This window comes from Notolepis coatsorum (genome assembly GCF_963971535.1).
Source record: "Notolepis coatsorum genome assembly, chromosome: 13".
Lineage (NCBI taxonomy): Eukaryota > Metazoa > Chordata > Actinopteri > Aulopiformes > Paralepididae > Notolepis > Notolepis coatsorum.
Window position 1 is genome coordinate 28,342,752 of NC_140177.1, and position 16,972 is coordinate 28,359,723.

Sequence of the window (16,972 nt, forward strand, 5' to 3'; positions counted from 1 at the left end):
AGAGCCATCCACCCCAGTGCCAGGAAGAAAATACTGGCCATGAGTATTTAACCCACAGTGACGTTAACATGATACCAATTTCAAAGAGAGCTTCAAGATATATTTGCTTCTGAATGTGGTTCTGAATCTACTTCTGCAGCGATGATGGGGGAGACAGCGACCGAGAAGCAACTAGGTGGCGTTAACATGGAATGGATAAAAGTGGGGGGGGGGGGGGTGTATCCTAACATTACTCTGTAGTATTGCTCATTATATACAATACTTCTTTGTTACAATTTGGTTATGGGGGTGAAAAAGAGCTTTAGATTTTGAACTTAAAAAAACATCCACAGCCATTGAGAGCTGCTAGTAGTGGCTGTATAAAATGTTAACCATATAACACGCTGTTCAGCCTCTAGCCACTAGAGGGCGACGTGGGCCAGTCACTTGTTTTGACCTTGCATTCTGAGGTGGGGAGACAGGAGAAGGGGGGTGGGGGTGGTTACCCACCACCACTACAGATGAACTGAGTGTGCCGGTCTCGATTTGCATGCAGGGCAACTTCATTCCACTCATTTCACTACATGAAGCAGTGATTTGCATGGTCTTTGCATAATGTTGACTGCAGGGGCACCTTCGTTGTCACAGGTGACACAAATAATCATTAATGGCAGTCGTGTGCCATTGACTGAACCAGGAGCATCTGTGATGTGAGCGCATTTGCTGTGACTTTTCTGAATTAGAATATGTGTGCCTCGTGACCCACAGCTATGAAACACTGAGACAAGCGAGGGATGAATTCAACAAAACCGTGTTGTATAGTCGAATACAGACTACTACAGTACATAGATGGAAGTTGATGCAATTGCTCCGTAAATTATGATATTGCATATATGCAGAGGTTTCCTTGACTGTCCTTTACAGACAGCTAGTGTGGAATGGCTTTCGGTTTGGGGAAAAAAGGCTTTGAAGTGGTGTTTTTATTACTAGATTATTCTGGTGGGTTCAATAGTGGTAAAACTTACAATTTATTATGAATTGAAAATGGGGGACCCTGATGTAAACAGTGATTGATTGATTGATTGCACATTTTATTAACAAATTGCAGAATGGGTACAATACAGTACGGCTCAATACACACAATTGTTAAGGGGATGCAGACCAGAGAAAGACTTTCGTCTTGTTTACATCAGTCCCCCATTTTCAATTCATAATGAATTGTAAGTAAGGGTGCAATTAGCACTGTGCAATCCATTCTTTGTGGATCCCGCCCATGTTATTGTGTTTGATTCATATTGGTAAGACTATGTTATTAATTTTGATTCATAATGGTAAGACTATGTTAGATTCATATTGGTAAGACTATGTTATTATGTTTGATTCATATTGGTAAGACTATGTTATTATGTTTGATTCATATTGGTAAGACTAGGTTATTCTGGTAAGGCTAGGTTACTCTAGTAAGACTAGCTTACTCTGGGCACTTCATAGTGGTAAGACTAGGTTATTCTGGTAAGACTAGGTTACTCTGGTCACTTCATAGTGGTAAGACTAGGTTATTCTGGTCACTTCATATTGGTAAAACTAGGTTATTCTGGTAAGATTATGTTATTCTGGTCACTTCATAGTGGTAAGACTAGGTTACTCTGGTCACTTCATAGTGGTAAGACTAGGTTATTCTGGTAAGACTATGTTATTCTGGTCACTTCATAGTGGTAAGACTAGGTTATTCTGGTCACTTCATATTGGTAAGACTAGGTTATTCTGGTAAGACTAGGTTATTCTGGTCACTTCATAGTGGTAAGACTAGGTTACTCTGGTCACTTCATAGTGGTAAGACTAGGTTACTCTGGTCACTTCATAGTGGTAAGACTGCGTGATTACGAAACCTAGCCGCATTTCTCGGAGACGCTCTCTGATTGGCCGACGCCTGTTTCTACACTGGTTAAGCTTAGGCACTCTTCGAAGTTGGTTAAGGTTAGAGTTTGTCTTAGAGCGTGACGGCAAGTTCTTTCGACGGTTAAGCTTAGGCACTCTTTCGAAGTTGATTAAGGTTAGAGTTTGTCTTAGAGCATGGCGATAGAACGCCAGGTAATTTGCAGGCTGTTTGACGTGGAAATGGGCAAAGACATAGCTCGTCACGGATTGGGCAAACGCGTCAGTGGCCAATCAGAGAGCGTCAGTCAGTGCCAATCAGAGAGCGTCTCCGAGAAATGCGGCTAGGTTTCGTAATCACGCGGTAAGACTAGGTTACTCTGGTCACTTCATAGTGGTAAGACTAGCTTACTCTTGTAGTCACCACTCCTCTCTCTCTCTCTCTCTCTCCTCTCAAAAGGAGCATAACCTGCTCCACATCGCTCTTGTTCTACGGCTGTACGGATAACACTTCCATAACATTACCTCATCACCTGCCTCCATTTCACTTCTCATTATCATGAGTTTTTTATTCCTAGAAAGCATGTTTTCCTGTAATTGTTTGTGATGTTTGTGGGGCCAAAGGGTTTGCAGGAAGGACTCATCTATTCCTGGGTAGTATTTTCAGTTTTACCATGGTACCAGCCATTGTATAAATAGTATACCGTCGTATAAGTTGTGGATCGCCATGGTACCACTTTTGTACTTAAATAATATGGTAATACCATATAATCTAAATTAAACAATGATACACAGCTAAATTATGTTACATGACATCAAGTGACCAAAACTTGATGGAAATGCCATTTCCTGATACCCCCCCCCCCTCTCACACACACACACACACACACACACACACACACACACACACACACACACACACACACACACACACACACACACACACACACACACACTATTTTGATTGAAATTAAATGGAATGCTGGAAACTGAGCATGTCAAAGAACACATGCCCTATTCCATTGTACATAGAATAACAATTAATGTATGACTTTGGACAACAGTGAAGATTTGGTTGGCCTTGGTATTTTTATAACTTTAGCTGCGATGTCAGTAATGACTGTTCTAGTTTCATGTATAATATAGTGTACAGTGCCCCCCCCCCCCCTACCCAACCCCCCCCCCACCTCCAATGTACAGCCCCCCCCCCCCCCCACCCACCCACCCAACCAACCCCACCCCACCTACCCAACCTCCTCCAATGTACAGTTTCTACGTCAAATGTATATACACTCTTTTTCTGGACAGTTTTTGTATCACAAACAGTACTGTATTTGCAAATCTGGTATGTCATAAATGTATAGATGTAGCAGTACTGTCTATCTGTATGTCGTGTGTGTCATATATGTTATGATGAATTGAAAATGGGGGACCCTGATGTAAACAAGACGAAAGTCTTTCTCTGGTCTGCATCCCCTTAACAATTGTATGTATTGAGCTGTACTGTACCCATTCTGCAATCTGTTAATAAACTTTTCAATCAATCAATCAATCGTCGCACAGAATCAAACTGAATTATGTAATTATGTCAATTAACCGGTTTTGTTAGTTACTTCTTTCTAAATGAAGTATGTTAAAGGAAAACTCCAACATTTTGGGAAATTAGCTTATTTGCCATCTACCCTGGAGTTAGACAAGAAGATACATACCTTTTTTCTTCTCTGTGCATGCAGTAGGAGTAGGAAGACGCGCACCGTTAGCCTAGCTTAGCGTCAGTCACTGGAAGTAGGTTCCTCCATTAGCCTAGTTCCCAACGCCTTCCTACTCCTACTGCATGCACAGAGAAGAAAAAGGTATATCTTCTTGTCTAACTCCAGGGTAGATGGCAAATAAGCTAATTTCCCAAAATGTTGGAGTTTTCCTTTAAGTCTAGCAACATTACTTGTCATTATTAATTGCGGAAGTCACGGTGGGACATTTGCATGGCTGATAAGAGAGGTGTACCGTGTTGTTTTGTAGGCGACCAAAGTAGGACTGTGTGTGCAGGATAGGTAAAAATAAATCCAGTGCATAGACTGCAGCCTAACATAGACTACCGCAACACTTCCGGTATTTTGAGCTCATGGGAGACAGCGGGGGAGGGGAGGGGATCAAATGAATGAATGTTGATTAGAGCCTGGACATAAGTGGTTGTAAACTTGTAGCTACGGGCTACGTCCAGGCTCTAATCAACATCCATTCATTTTATCCCCCCTCGCTCTCTCTTTCTCCCCTCCCCCCTCCCCCTCACGAGCTCCATGTAACGCGGAAGTGCAGTGGTCTCTATAGTAAACGTTTGACAGCTTAGGTCTGGGGGCCACCACCTCATAGACCGGACCCGACGAGAGAGACCCAACCCTCTCAAAACCAGTCCATAAGGCGGATAGTTAGTTTCCTACCCCCTCGTCGATTAGTTTGATAGCCGTCCAAAAAGTGAAGGACTCTCGGTAATGTAATCGGAATGGCCGCTCAACCTTTCGCCATGCGAGCTCTAATAAAATGATATCGGTACCGTGGTACGGATCGCGAGCGTCTACATTTGGAACGTCGCTTCTCCCACACGGGTCGCGGTTACTTCCTGGTGCCACAGAGGGAGGCAGTGCTGAGTTAAAGAGACAGACATACCGAGAGACATTTAGATAGAAACATACTGAGAGAAGAGGGGAGGGACGAGATAGGAACACAGTTGACTGGATTCCAGAAATTGAAAATTGAAACCCTCTCTCTCTCTCTTTGCATTTGTCATTTTTTTTGGACGGACTCGTTTTTGTGTGTGTTTGTAAATCAAAGAATTCATTCGGATGACTCGGATGCCGAAGGTCCGGTTGGCTGCGGCTAAAACGGAATTGTAACGGGGAACAGTATTCCTCCCTCCGACGGAGAAGCGTCGCACAGATTTTTTTTTTTTTTACTACCAGCCCTATTGCTTTTGATTCTTATCGTTTAGGTATCATTTCATATTTTCCCGATCAACGAGGAAGGGTTAGGCTGCTACGGAAGATGGGTTGTTTGGGCAACAGCAAGACTGAAGATCAACGCATCGACGAAAAGGCACAACGAGAGGCGAATAAAAAAATTGAAAAACAGTTGCAAAAAGAGAGACAAGCGTATAAAGCCACGCACAGGCTGTTATTATTGGGTAAGGTTTTATTATAACCGGTTTTATAAAAGCATTAATAAAAGCCTTTCTTCTACCCAACACGTACCCGTTTGACAGCTCTTGCAATATGTCATGGGGGTGGGTATTGATGGAAGCGAAGCCTAGAGAGCCTACATTAGCTTAATTTCGACAACATTAGTTCGTTTTTTTACGCTTGCCAGGATATCTTCATTCGTTTATTTTTTGCTTTGGTAACGTTCTTGTGTGTGGTTTATTTCCAAGGTGCCGGAGAGTCCGGAAAAAGCACCATTGTGAAGCAGATGAGGATTCTACACGTCAACGGCTTCAACGCAGAGTGAGTGTTATTCAATACATTTCCTACATAACGTTGATCAGGGTTATTATTGCTTGTGTTATTCATGTCGTCTCTTTTCAATGAGTGAGATAGTCGTAGCGAGAATATTATAGGCTGAATGGATTTTCCTACGGCACTGCAGCGCCTGTTGGGCCCAGTGTCTAATGCAAAGCAGCTAATATCTTTCCACTTCTTCTGAGACACCCTTTTTTTTTTTTTTTTTTTTAGCCATATAAGCATATAAGGCATGCTATTTGAATGCCATCTATGTCACATTCACAGTTTCCTGTATCATGTGATGATGTGAAAGGGTGGTAGGTTGAATGCGATAGGCCCATTGATGATTTGTTTTGCTGCAAGGCCTTGCATGGCATTGATCTTCCCAATGGTCTATTTCCAACAGGCTAACATGTCACAGTCCTGCAATTGTCTGAATACATTGCTGTATAGCCCCGGTTGTAATCCCTGCCCGTGGCACCGGCCTACCTGTTACCACGTTGATATATCTTGTGATTGTCAAGCTTCTCATGGCTGTCGTTCTCCCTAATTGTTGCCTCACACACCTGTGCTCTGTTTTCACGCAGGGAAAAGAAACAGAAAATCCAAGATATTCGGAAAAACGTGAAGGACGCCATAGTGGTAGGTCTTATCAGTATCACTCCCCCTTTAATTAAAACTGTGCCTAGTTTCTCTGCTGTAGACGGCACACAGCAATCCCATTTCACTGATGAGACTGGCTTATGATGTGATTCATCCTGTATTTATCCTGCTTAATGCTTGTTTTTTTCCCTTTGTTTTTCTCTCTCTCAAACTTCTGCTTTCCAGACTATAGTGTCTGCGATGAGCACTTTAATACCCCCAGTCCCACTAGCCAACCCAGAGGACCAGTTCAGAATCGAATACATCAAAAGCATAGCCCCTCTCTCCGACTTTGACTATTCACAGGTAAGATCGCAGCAGAGACTGGTTGTTTGTGTGTGTGTGTATGTGTGTTCTGACACTCGTGTGCATGCATACGTGAGGGTGACAAGAGAGAACGTGCCTAAGTTCGTGTTCCACGACTAGCAACGTTGCAGGTCTTGGTACAGCAACTCAAAAGACTCTGAGGTAATTTAACCATCATTTAGCTAAGAATTCCTCTGTAGTCTTTTGTCACTTTACTCCATTTAACGTATCAAAGCTACGTGCATCGTCTCTTCCTATGGGCCCCGTACCGTGAGGGAGAATCTGGAGACGATAGAAATCACTGATAAAGAGGAGAGTAATACAAGATCAACCGTTTGCTCATTCCAGTTGCGATTCCTCTCCCTAACTAGAGCAGACGTATTTGGATTTGAATGCGAGTGGAAGGACATGGGATTCTTTTCAGTTGTGATCAGCTCTCTTGATAGTGCCAGGTCACATGTTCGGAAAAACAGATAATGTTTTACATAATTTTGAAAGTCTTCCTCGTTTAAAACGCTCTAAAACGCAGCTCTGCAAAGTGGGAATTGCAAGTGAATACGCAGCCGTCGAGTGAAGCTTTGAAGTTCATTTAGGAGATTCAGATATGAATGCAGCACATGCTGTTCTCTTGTATTACTCTGTAATTACACACTAATTGAGTGTTAGTATAACCCACTTTATGTAGTGATGGAGTAGTATTTTATGCTGTCTCAAGCAGTGAAAGTGGCAACAATCCTTATTTTGCTCGTAATAACATCTAAGCTGTTTGTAAAAACGCTGCTACTAAGCAATTTTCTCACATCGCTGGTATTGTGCAAGAAAATTGGTACTACGTTTCAACATTTTAAGGCACGTTTAAATGCTCTCTCTCAATTAATACACCCATTTTTGCACAGTGTCTTTCATACACGATGTAGGCTAAACAAATTATAGAAGGAATATGTTTTCACATGCCGACGCCGTTCTGATTTCATTTGACCCGACATCGTGACACACGCCGGCTGGACACTCGGACCAGAGACCAATGTTGCACGAGCGGCGTTGGCGTTCGGCCTCGACATCGTGGCCGTGTTCCTTTGTCTCCCTCCCAGCGTGTTTATTTAATGACACACATGATGGGGGGGGGGGGGGATATACATTATAAGGATCAGGGTGGGCTTTCTCTGTCCCTCTTCCTCTGTGACAGGGCCCTCTGTGAGAGTGTTGACAGGACAGCAGTGCGTCTGTGCTGCCATGATGGGAGGCCCTGTGTGTAAACGCGAGGGATGGAGCCACGGGGGGGGGGGGAGTTCCCAGGCCGGCCGGCCCGGGCTGAGGGGGGGGGGGGGGGGGGGGCACAACATGGCTCTGTTCGGCGTGTCTGCTGCGCTTGTCATCGGTCTCTCGGGCCTCACTTATGCCGTCAGTGTCACCACTACATTGTCACTCAGTGCCACCGGTGCTCGATGTCCAATTCAGCAGCCGGGGGAACGCGGTAGCCTGTTGGCATTCACCTGTTGGCACCGGGTCGGACGGGTTCAAGTGCTACCGCTCCACCGGCACGTAGAGAACGGCATGAGAGACGACGATGATGATTAAGATGATGATGATGGGACGGTCAGTCGCGTTTGTTGATCTAAACATCTCAACTAGTAGTTGTTTAAACAGGATTTGTAAACGGGTCTAAATGATTAATGCTTTGTATTAGGGATGTCCCGATCACGTGATCGGGATCGGGGGCAGATCACATGATTTTCAGAAGATCGGGATCGGGGGGAAAATCCGGAGTAACTTTTTTTTATTATATATATTTTCCAACGACCATGTTCACGTCTTAAACTCATACTGAGGCCTTCGTTTTGGTTTTAAATTGCATATCATTTATTTATTGTCGCACAGAGCAGAAGAATTTGCCAAAACAAACACATTTCCTTTGATTTACACCATCGCACGACAGTGACGTATGCCGAAAATAGCAGACCTACAAGCTCACAACGCGTCGCTCCCGCAACACCGGCAGGTTATGTCCACCTGATGACTCGGAGCAGCTAGACAAAATGTCAGAAGTTTGTAAGCATTTTAAAATTTAAACCGAAGCCAGTCCAATAGCCAGTTGCAATGTTTGCAAGGCGGACGTTCCGCGTGGAGGAAAGAACAGAGCTGCGTTCAACATGACCAATCTAATACGCCACCTGAGAAACAGCCACAAACAACAACAAAGGAAAGGGGGAGGCGTCTGGTGCTTTGCCAAACTGCTGTATTGATTGCAATGCCTCGCTTGAATGAAGTTAACGTTCGCCTGGATAACGTCAACATTCGCTTTGTGAGGATTATCGTCTGCGTTTCAGACCAAAATGGAGCAAATCATTACGTAAGTCGAACACTGTGAATGTATACTAATGTGCAAACAGATTGAAACTTTGAATATTTCTTGTATGAAGCACATTCTCAGGGGCTCAGGGTGAATGTAATGTGAGCCACAGCACTCGAGGGGCTATTGAGGCAACAGAGGGGCTTGTCTCGCTTCGCCAGTTTCTGACAAAATGCGTCAAATCGGTTACTAATGTGAAAGATCAGATCAGCGTATCGCAATATATTTAGTATCGCGATACTATCGTATCGTGACGCAAGTATCGCGATCGTATCGTGAGGTCTCTGGCGATTCCCACCCCTAGCAGATACTCAAAATCACATGATCGGGATCGGATTGGGAGAAAAAAAAAATGCGATCGGCACGTCCCTACTTTGTATTGTACAAAGATTCTATTTCCCCTCTGCCCTAGCCCCTTTTGTGACTGTGATGCACAGAGTGAATACACAGTCCCTTATACCTCCATTGAAAATTCCTACAATTAAGTCTGTCTCGCTTTTCTCTATCAAAACGCTTTTCGTTTTTGTACAAGTATCGCAGAGAAATTTCAAAGGTACTCACAGTTGCACAAGGGGTTCGGACTGACAAACGCTAGGGTTTGAAAGCTCGGTGTTGCTAATAAACATTTAAAATAATTTTTTGAAACTGGTCAACACGGCTCAAAACGGCTTTATTTACGGCTTTGGGTGCCTGATGCGCCTGAGCTGTGATCACCGTGTTGACCACTTTAAAAAAAATATTTTAAATGTTTATTAGCATTCAAACCCTAGCGTTTGTCTGTCCCAAACCCTTGTGCAACTGCGAGTACTTTTGACATTTCTCTGCGATACTTGTACGAGAAGCGTTTTGATAGAGAAAAGCAAGAGACTTAATTGTAGGAATTTTCAATGGAGGTATAATAATAATAAATCTATTTTATATAGCTCTTTTCCAGGTGCTCAAAGACGCTATAAGGGACTGTGTATTCACTCGGTGCATCAGTCATGAAAGGGGCTACCTCTGCTCTACATTTAACCCTTTCAGGTGTATGTCTTTTTGGGACGTTTTCTCAGATTTCTATCGTAGAACTCTATAACAGACCGTAGAAGTGACATTCCGCTTGCCCCCCCCCCCCCCCCGGTTCAAAAGCTCTGGTGCTTTTACCGTTGAGACTATGATATTTTGCAATAAAAAAACTGAAAAACATTGGTTCGCCTTGAAACATCTGTTGGCATCGACGAATCTGCTTAAAACTATGAATAAAACAACAACAAAAAACACTTAACTTTCAATATTTCCCACAGACATTGCTTGATGTAGCCGAGCGGCTCCCAGAGAAACGGCTGTTCATAGTGTTCATAGTTTCAAGCGGACTTTATCCAGTGTTTTATATCGCAAAATGTCATATGGTCGTCTTCACAATAAAGCATAGGGGCTTTTTGAACCAGGGCGGCCAAATGGAATGTCACTTCTGTGGCCGGTAGCCGTCGTGACGACGCCATGAGAACGAACGGTTCTCAGAATCCTAATCCTCGCATACGAGTGAGAAGAAACCTATACCTGAAAGGGTTAAATCAACGTCCACGGGTTTGATACCCCTCACTCTTCTGTATCCTATTCTTTAACGTTTTGTTTCATCCTGTTTTCTTTTTTAAAACATTTATTATAATAATTCTTTTACTACCGGACCTGAACCGTGGCAGCCCGGCTACACGGTTAGTCTATGGAAAATAATGGGCTAATACAAGCGGTCGTCTATGCAAAATGGAAACAAATGCCAACATGGTAGCAACGCAAGCTACCCCACGGCCTCTCGGCCACTGAAGTGGAGCAAATTCAAATGAGCTCTGGCACCTGTTTGGCCGTGTAGTGTTTTCTGTCCGTCGGGCATGAGCCTCTACACGGAATACTTAACGTTTCATGCTGAACCCCACGGGTCGCGCCGTCTTATTGGGTGGCTCCGTGGCGAGACCCTCGTCGCGTTTCCCCGGTGCGTTACCCAAGAAAAGGGCTTGGATATGCCGTACGCTCGATTCAGTTAGTCAAATATTCTTTATTTATCAAGCACATTATACATATACCCGAAATCCGTCCTCTGCATTCAACCCATCCCCACTAGTTAGGGCTAGTTACATTTACATCTAGGTAATTTGCGCTTTTATCTAAAGCGACTTACAAGTTCTGTACAACAAGTCAGCAGGAAGGGAAGGGTACAACTCTGGCAGCTAAGGGTAAATAACATTGTTCAGTGCTACAGTCTCTTGAGTGCATAGTAGTATAGACATATTGGCATAGTAGGTAGTGGTACTGGTAGTAGTAGTTAGGTGCAGTGGGCAGCTCTGCATTTAACCCATCCCAGCTATTTGGGAGCAGTTGGGAGCTGTTAGGAGCAGTTGGGAGCCCCGGGACCAGCTTCAACTGCGATGCATGTACTAAGCGTGCATGTCCTTACCGGCGTGGGAGAAAACCCAGCGCAAACTCCACATGGAAAAGGCCGTCCTGCCGGGGGTTCGAACCTGCAACCTTCTTGCTGTGAGGCAACAGTGCTAATCGCTGTGCCTCTTAACGTTAATAGTTAATGTTGTTTTGATGCATGTGTGTGTGTGTCTGGGTCAACCTGACTTTTCTTTGAAAAGGAACATGACCTTCTCCACATCGCTACCTACCTCCGTTTGATTTGTCATTATTATCATATGAGTTTTTGATTCCTTGAATGCGTGTTCTCCTGTAATTGATTGTTTGTGATGTTCGCGGGGCCAAAGTGTGTCGCAGGAAGGACTCCTCTGTTTCTGCGGTAGAAGTTATGAAAGATGGGAATCTTGGAATAGTCCCCCCTCTCTCTCACACACACTATCTCTCTCTCTCTCAGCTAAATTTGTCTGTACTCTTTAACTGAAGTAACACATGAAAGTCAGGTCTCTGTGTGCTGGGTTGGCTGTTATCTAATACAGATCTGTTCCAATCTAATAAATGTAGTGATGATGGCTATCATGAGTTTTTGAAGGGGCTGGCTGGTCAGGCTGGCTGTGTAGGCTGGCTGTGCACGAGGGGAACATAGGTTACCAGCCGTAGAGAGTAGAGGACAGGTCACTTAAAAACATTTACACTATAGGGATTCTGGTGAAGGCAAGGCGACACAAGTCCCTATTCCTCGGTCCCTAACTCGTTTAGGGTTTGACGCTTTATTGAATTTGATGGCCTTTTTCTTTTTGTTTCTCTTTGTCAAGCCGACCTATTTGACTCCAGTGAAATCATACATCACGTCTTCCCCAACTCATATTGACAATAACCAGGTCACCAGGATGATGGAGAGTGAAGCCACCAGAGACGACCATGGTCCACTCTCATGGAGAGTGGATGTGGAGGATGAGTGGGGGAGAGATAGAGAGAGAGAGATGGATGGATTGATGAAGAGGGGGAGAGAGATGGAGAGAGAGATGGATGGATTGATGAAGGGAGGGAGAGAGATGGAGGGAGGGAAAGAGAGAGAGATGGATGGAGAGAGATGGAGAGAGAGAGATGGATGGATGAAGAGAGGGAGAGGGGGAGAGAGATGGATGAATGGATGGAGGGAGAGAGAGGGGGAGGAAGGAAGCAGTAAAGAGTTAAGTGTTACTGTGAACTCCCTCCTGGTGTTTCTGTTATCAGTTCCTCTGTAGGGCAGTGCTGCACACACTACGTTTATTCAGAGCCCCAGTGTCACACGCCTCTGTGGAGAAGAGCCCTGAGGACTATGCTCTGCTCCACCCCACCCCTTCTACACCATCCCCACCTTCTCAAACCACAACCCCTTCTCCATCGAGCCTTTACTTGCGTCGTCAGCCTTCTTCCTTGTTCATCCACGGGTCAATAGCTGAATAGACTTGATAGCTGTGTGGTCTCGGTCCAGTAGAACCCTGGTGCGTGGGTCGGTACCGAGGGGAGGTAGAGGCGAATCTGCCAACAAATCGGGCGTCCCATGTCCTTTGATAATCATGAGTGAGAGGTTTGTGGTTTGTGGTGTGTGTGTGTGTGTGTGTGTGTTTCGGGCGATACGCAAAAGTCACTAACTTAAGCATCGCAAGTTATTTCAGGGCTTCTACCAGGGCAAACTAGTGGCCCGTTTGCGTTTCTCCTTTTTAACCTGAGAGTTTATTTATACAGTGTCATACTCGACAAAACGGAAAGTAAACAACAACAAAAATGCAAGTCGTCGTCGTCGTCGTCTACGTGAGACGGACGAGGAGTCGGTCGGATCAAATCCGTCTCTCCCATGTTGAAACGGATCTCTGTGGACCTGCGGACGGAGGGGAGATCTCCTGGGGCACGGGACCATTTATCAGGCTTCTTCTTCACCTCTGGCTGGGTCTCTCTCTCTCTCTCCCCCTCTCCCAGCCCAGAGTACAGAGCGCAGAGAGGGTCATGTGGTGGTTCTAGGCTAGAGGTGGAGCCCCATCTGAAAGACATGTGCACAGAGGCTAGGAGGCGAGGAGGGATACAAGACCCATCATCTTTGTTTAGGGCACACAGAGAGGCATCCTGGGAAATGTCTCAAAGTCATTGATAAGATGAGCCCCCCCACCCACCCTCTGCATAATGCAGCCCTTTGTCCGCCAGCAGGAAGTCAGCTGAGGAGATGAGACTATGTATAGTAATATACAGTACAATGTTTATGGACGCTGCCTACGGAGCGAGACCACGGCCAGACGTTTGTATGTTTGGGGGGGGGGGGGGGGGGGGGGGGGGTTTATTATAATCGGCCATCTGATTTTTGTGTTGTAATGTCGTTTTTTTTGAAGAAAGGACGCGATTGTGATCAGTTTGAGTCTCTGTGGCCGATGCCGGTTGTTAGGGAGGAAAATGAGAAATATCTGATATACTGTATGTTCTGGTAATGATTTACTTTGTGGCGGCACTGTTGCTTGAAGTACTAAATCATTTGAACCCTCTCTCCGTAGACTAGATTCTGTTACACACTCGTACACATACACACATGCTGGCATTTTGTTCAGAATAGTGTATTTTCCCCCTTCAAAGTGTTAGTTATGGCAATAATGTACAGTAGGCCTATAGGGCTGTTTTCCACTAAAGACCTTCTTAGTCCACTAGTCGTCATAGGAAACGTTGACTGGTCTAATTAGTTGATTTCGTAGACAGGGCTGTAAAACGTTACCGTTTTCCTCAACATACGATAAAGCAGAGGGAGCTCATCACGTGCTTTTATTACCAAGGATGTCCGGACCAAAGAATTGAATAATTGTCGCGTCGGATGACATCTGGCGGGAAGGATTATCCTAGAATCCACACCTGCTCAATTAATGCTAGATTCAATATGAAATGGTGCACCGGTGGCTTCACTGCTCGGCTCCCAAACAGAATAGAATCCTATCCTATGGTCTCTCCGCTATGTGATGGGGAGGGGTGTGAGTAATCCATTACTCGCCGTTTCAACTGAACTCCAGTGGTTTTTGAGGGTGCTCAATTTATTTGTTTGTTTTTCTACTCTGTTACCACCAAATGATGTCCACCGAAAGTGCCTATTTGTACCAATGAAAGTTAGAAAACTGTCTCCGAGTTGTTGCAGGAAGCTGGATGCTGGGAAGTACACTTAACTTCACCGGTAAAGTTAGCTTGGCGTTATCTAAAAGATAAAAAACACAAGTTTGTGTTTTGTGCATTTCCAAATTGTGCCAACAACATGTTGCCCACTTACGTATCTCATTATTATTGCTGCTGCCATGCGCTTTAAGATGCATTCTAAAAATAGATTTCCCTAAACAATTGCTCGAGCACTACTGGAGTAATTCATGCGAGTACTTGATCTGGGAAAACATTCCTGGTGCCCATCCCTACTGTGTGGTCGTCTCATGAGCACTTCTTTCCTGGTTGTATCCTCTTCTACACAACTTGTTGGTCAAGTATATTTCAAATGGCAACGGCTAAGTGGCGCAGTGGGCAAGGCGCTCGCCACTAACGCAGGAGAGGCTGGGTTTGAGCCCAGCTCTCTGCGTTGCTTCCGGCTTGGCTGGTCGTTCATACTAATACAATTGGCAGTATTAGGGGGTGGGAAAGCCGGTGGGTGGGGATCGGACGTTGTGGACAGCGACTCCTACAGGTCGGTTGGTGCGCCTGTACAGCAGAATCAGGAAGCAACGGGGGCAGCGTGAGCCTCCCACGTGTTACTCCTTGCCGCTGAGAGATCGCGCTGTACAGGTGAAAAGATGCGACGGCTGCCTCCTCGTGTACCGGAAGGGACACGTGATGCAAGGCTTCGTCCACATTGCAGCCGGCCAGTGGGAGGCATGGTCTAACAACGTTCGAGACAGGGGAGGGTAGAATTGGATAATATGAAATTGGGATGGGAGAAAAATAGAAAATGGGGAGAAAAAGTAGATCATAAAAAAAAAATTATATTTCAAATGCTTCTTTAAAAGGACATTCCACCTGACCCCGAGCTGGCTGGCCTCTCTGGACGCTCGGAGGCTGCTCTGAGAACCGCACATGAGAAACAACTGGTTTTTAATGCTTCTTGGAATGGTTGCGGCTAAGAAAATTATTTTAATGGACTGGAAATCACCCTTCTCTGAACAGGACGGTCACAGTTGCACAAATGAAGAGAATGCGCCGCCTCAAATCCAAGAAGACTTAATAGATTCATTCAAATATGGGCTCTGTTCATAAGCCATCTTAAAAAGAGCTAACCTAATTGTAATGCAATTCCTGTAAAGGCTTGATTCATATATATATTCATATATCGTCTGGCAGATATGTGTCTTTGTTGTTTTGTTTCTTTGTTTGTTCTTGTTTTATAGTTTGTTTCTCTATTTATTTGTGTTGAAATACATGTATGTGCACTTTATAAAACCCGAAAAGTTAAATAAAATATCTAGAAGAAAATATGCAAAAAAAAAAAGAAAAGATTCAGTATGGAATAAGACATAAAAATCGATCAACTAACAACACCAAATTAGACTCATAATTGACCTAAGATTGAGTCTAAGATAGGACAGCCTTAATAATATGAATATGAATGTATTTTTAGGTACATTATTTATGGAATATACCTAACAGACACGATGTACTGCTGTGAACGGCCATATTGACTGATGCTAACGGGGGACTGATGTATCCGTCAGGCTCTACTCTGGAACCACCAAAAGTCTCAAAGAAAATCACTTTTCCATAAGTGTTTTGAGTGTTTATTTTGTTTAGTTATGGAATACACATTGACACAGTAAGGCTACGCAAGGCCATATCAGTGTATCACCACTGTATCCGTCGAGCCCTACTCTTCAATCACAAGCGTTTATTTAGCTTAGCTACCTCATGTTTGGGCAACTTGCATTCATAAACCTTGAATTTGGAGCTTGTGTAGTGGAGCTTTTCACAATTTTACAAACTTCGTCTTAGATTAGCAGTAACGGTTCTAGTACCTGTTGCTATGTGCTACATGCAAGGCACGTGTTAATGTAACACATATCTATGTCTATTGGCAGTACGAATGTTTTTATTAAGTACGTTTTATTTCTAACAACTGTACCACCAAAGTACACTATAAATGGCACTATAAAAAACACGGGTAAGATAAATAAAAAATAGAAGAATACACAACGTAAAACAGGGTACAATGTGTATGTGTGACATGAATGCAGTTAGCTGAAAATTTGTGACGTCATCGGGGGTTCTCCTTTTACGGCGTATCGCTGGTCAGGTGGTCAGACTGAGACCACTGTTACAACATTGTCCAAAGTTTGCTATGTCTGTATATATCGTTCCGATATGCAACGTGTTTCTAAACGCCTGTCTCTCTGTCTCTGTCTCTCTCTCTCTCTGAACAGGAGTTCTTTGACCATGCAAAGAAGCTGTGGGATGATGAGGGAGTGAAGGCCTGCTTCGAGAGGTCCAACGAGTACCAGCTCATCGACTGCGCACAATAGTGAGTCCTCCTAACGCTCCGCGTCATCTTGTGCTTTCAGTACTGACAGGTTCTCAAAAGGTTCCTCACGATTAACCCGCGGGATCGGTGATCTGTGCGACCGTGACGCACCTTGTAGCTTGTAAAGTTGTAAACCATCGGTGGACAAACCCCCGTCTTGCCCTCTTGGCACTGTCCGAGGCCCACGAGAGCTCTCGCGGTGTGTACCCATGTCATGTGACTCATGTCATGTATGAATATGGCAGAGATATGTTTACATTGGGCGTGGCCCGGCGAGCCACCATCCATGCGTTTGTCCCGGGGATATTAGACGCACATGTCTCGGCGGTAGTGCCACGGTTTGACATTTCACCATGGCGATATGCAAAATCAGCCTGTGTCCAAATGCCAAACTGTTTGCATCGGATGTGACCTTATTTTCTTTTCGTTTTTGTT

General features: G+C 44.5%; 1 protein-coding gene across 2 annotated transcripts in view; it reads left to right on the forward strand.

Annotated features, from left to right (window-relative positions):
• gnal2 (guanine nucleotide binding protein (G protein), alpha activating activity polypeptide, olfactory type 2) overlaps nt 1-16,972 on the forward strand; it is an 86,196-nt gene that overhangs the window by 5,512 nt on the left and 63,712 nt on the right. Inside the window, exons 1-5 of one of the 2 annotated variants that reach the window (XM_084327995.1) lie at nt 4,712-5,032; nt 5,276-5,348; nt 5,933-5,987; nt 6,174-6,293; nt 16,440-16,537. In XM_084327995.1, the coding sequence (XP_084184121.1) occupies nt 4,894-5,032; nt 5,276-5,348; nt 5,933-5,987; nt 6,174-6,293; nt 16,440-16,537 (485 nt within the window). In that variant the 5' untranslated portion in view covers nt 4,712-4,893. Of the gene's footprint in view, nt 1-4,711; nt 5,033-5,275; nt 5,349-5,932; nt 5,988-6,173; nt 6,294-16,439; nt 16,538-16,972 lie in introns of those variants that run through there. The other variant, XM_084327994.1, reaches the window with a different exon arrangement.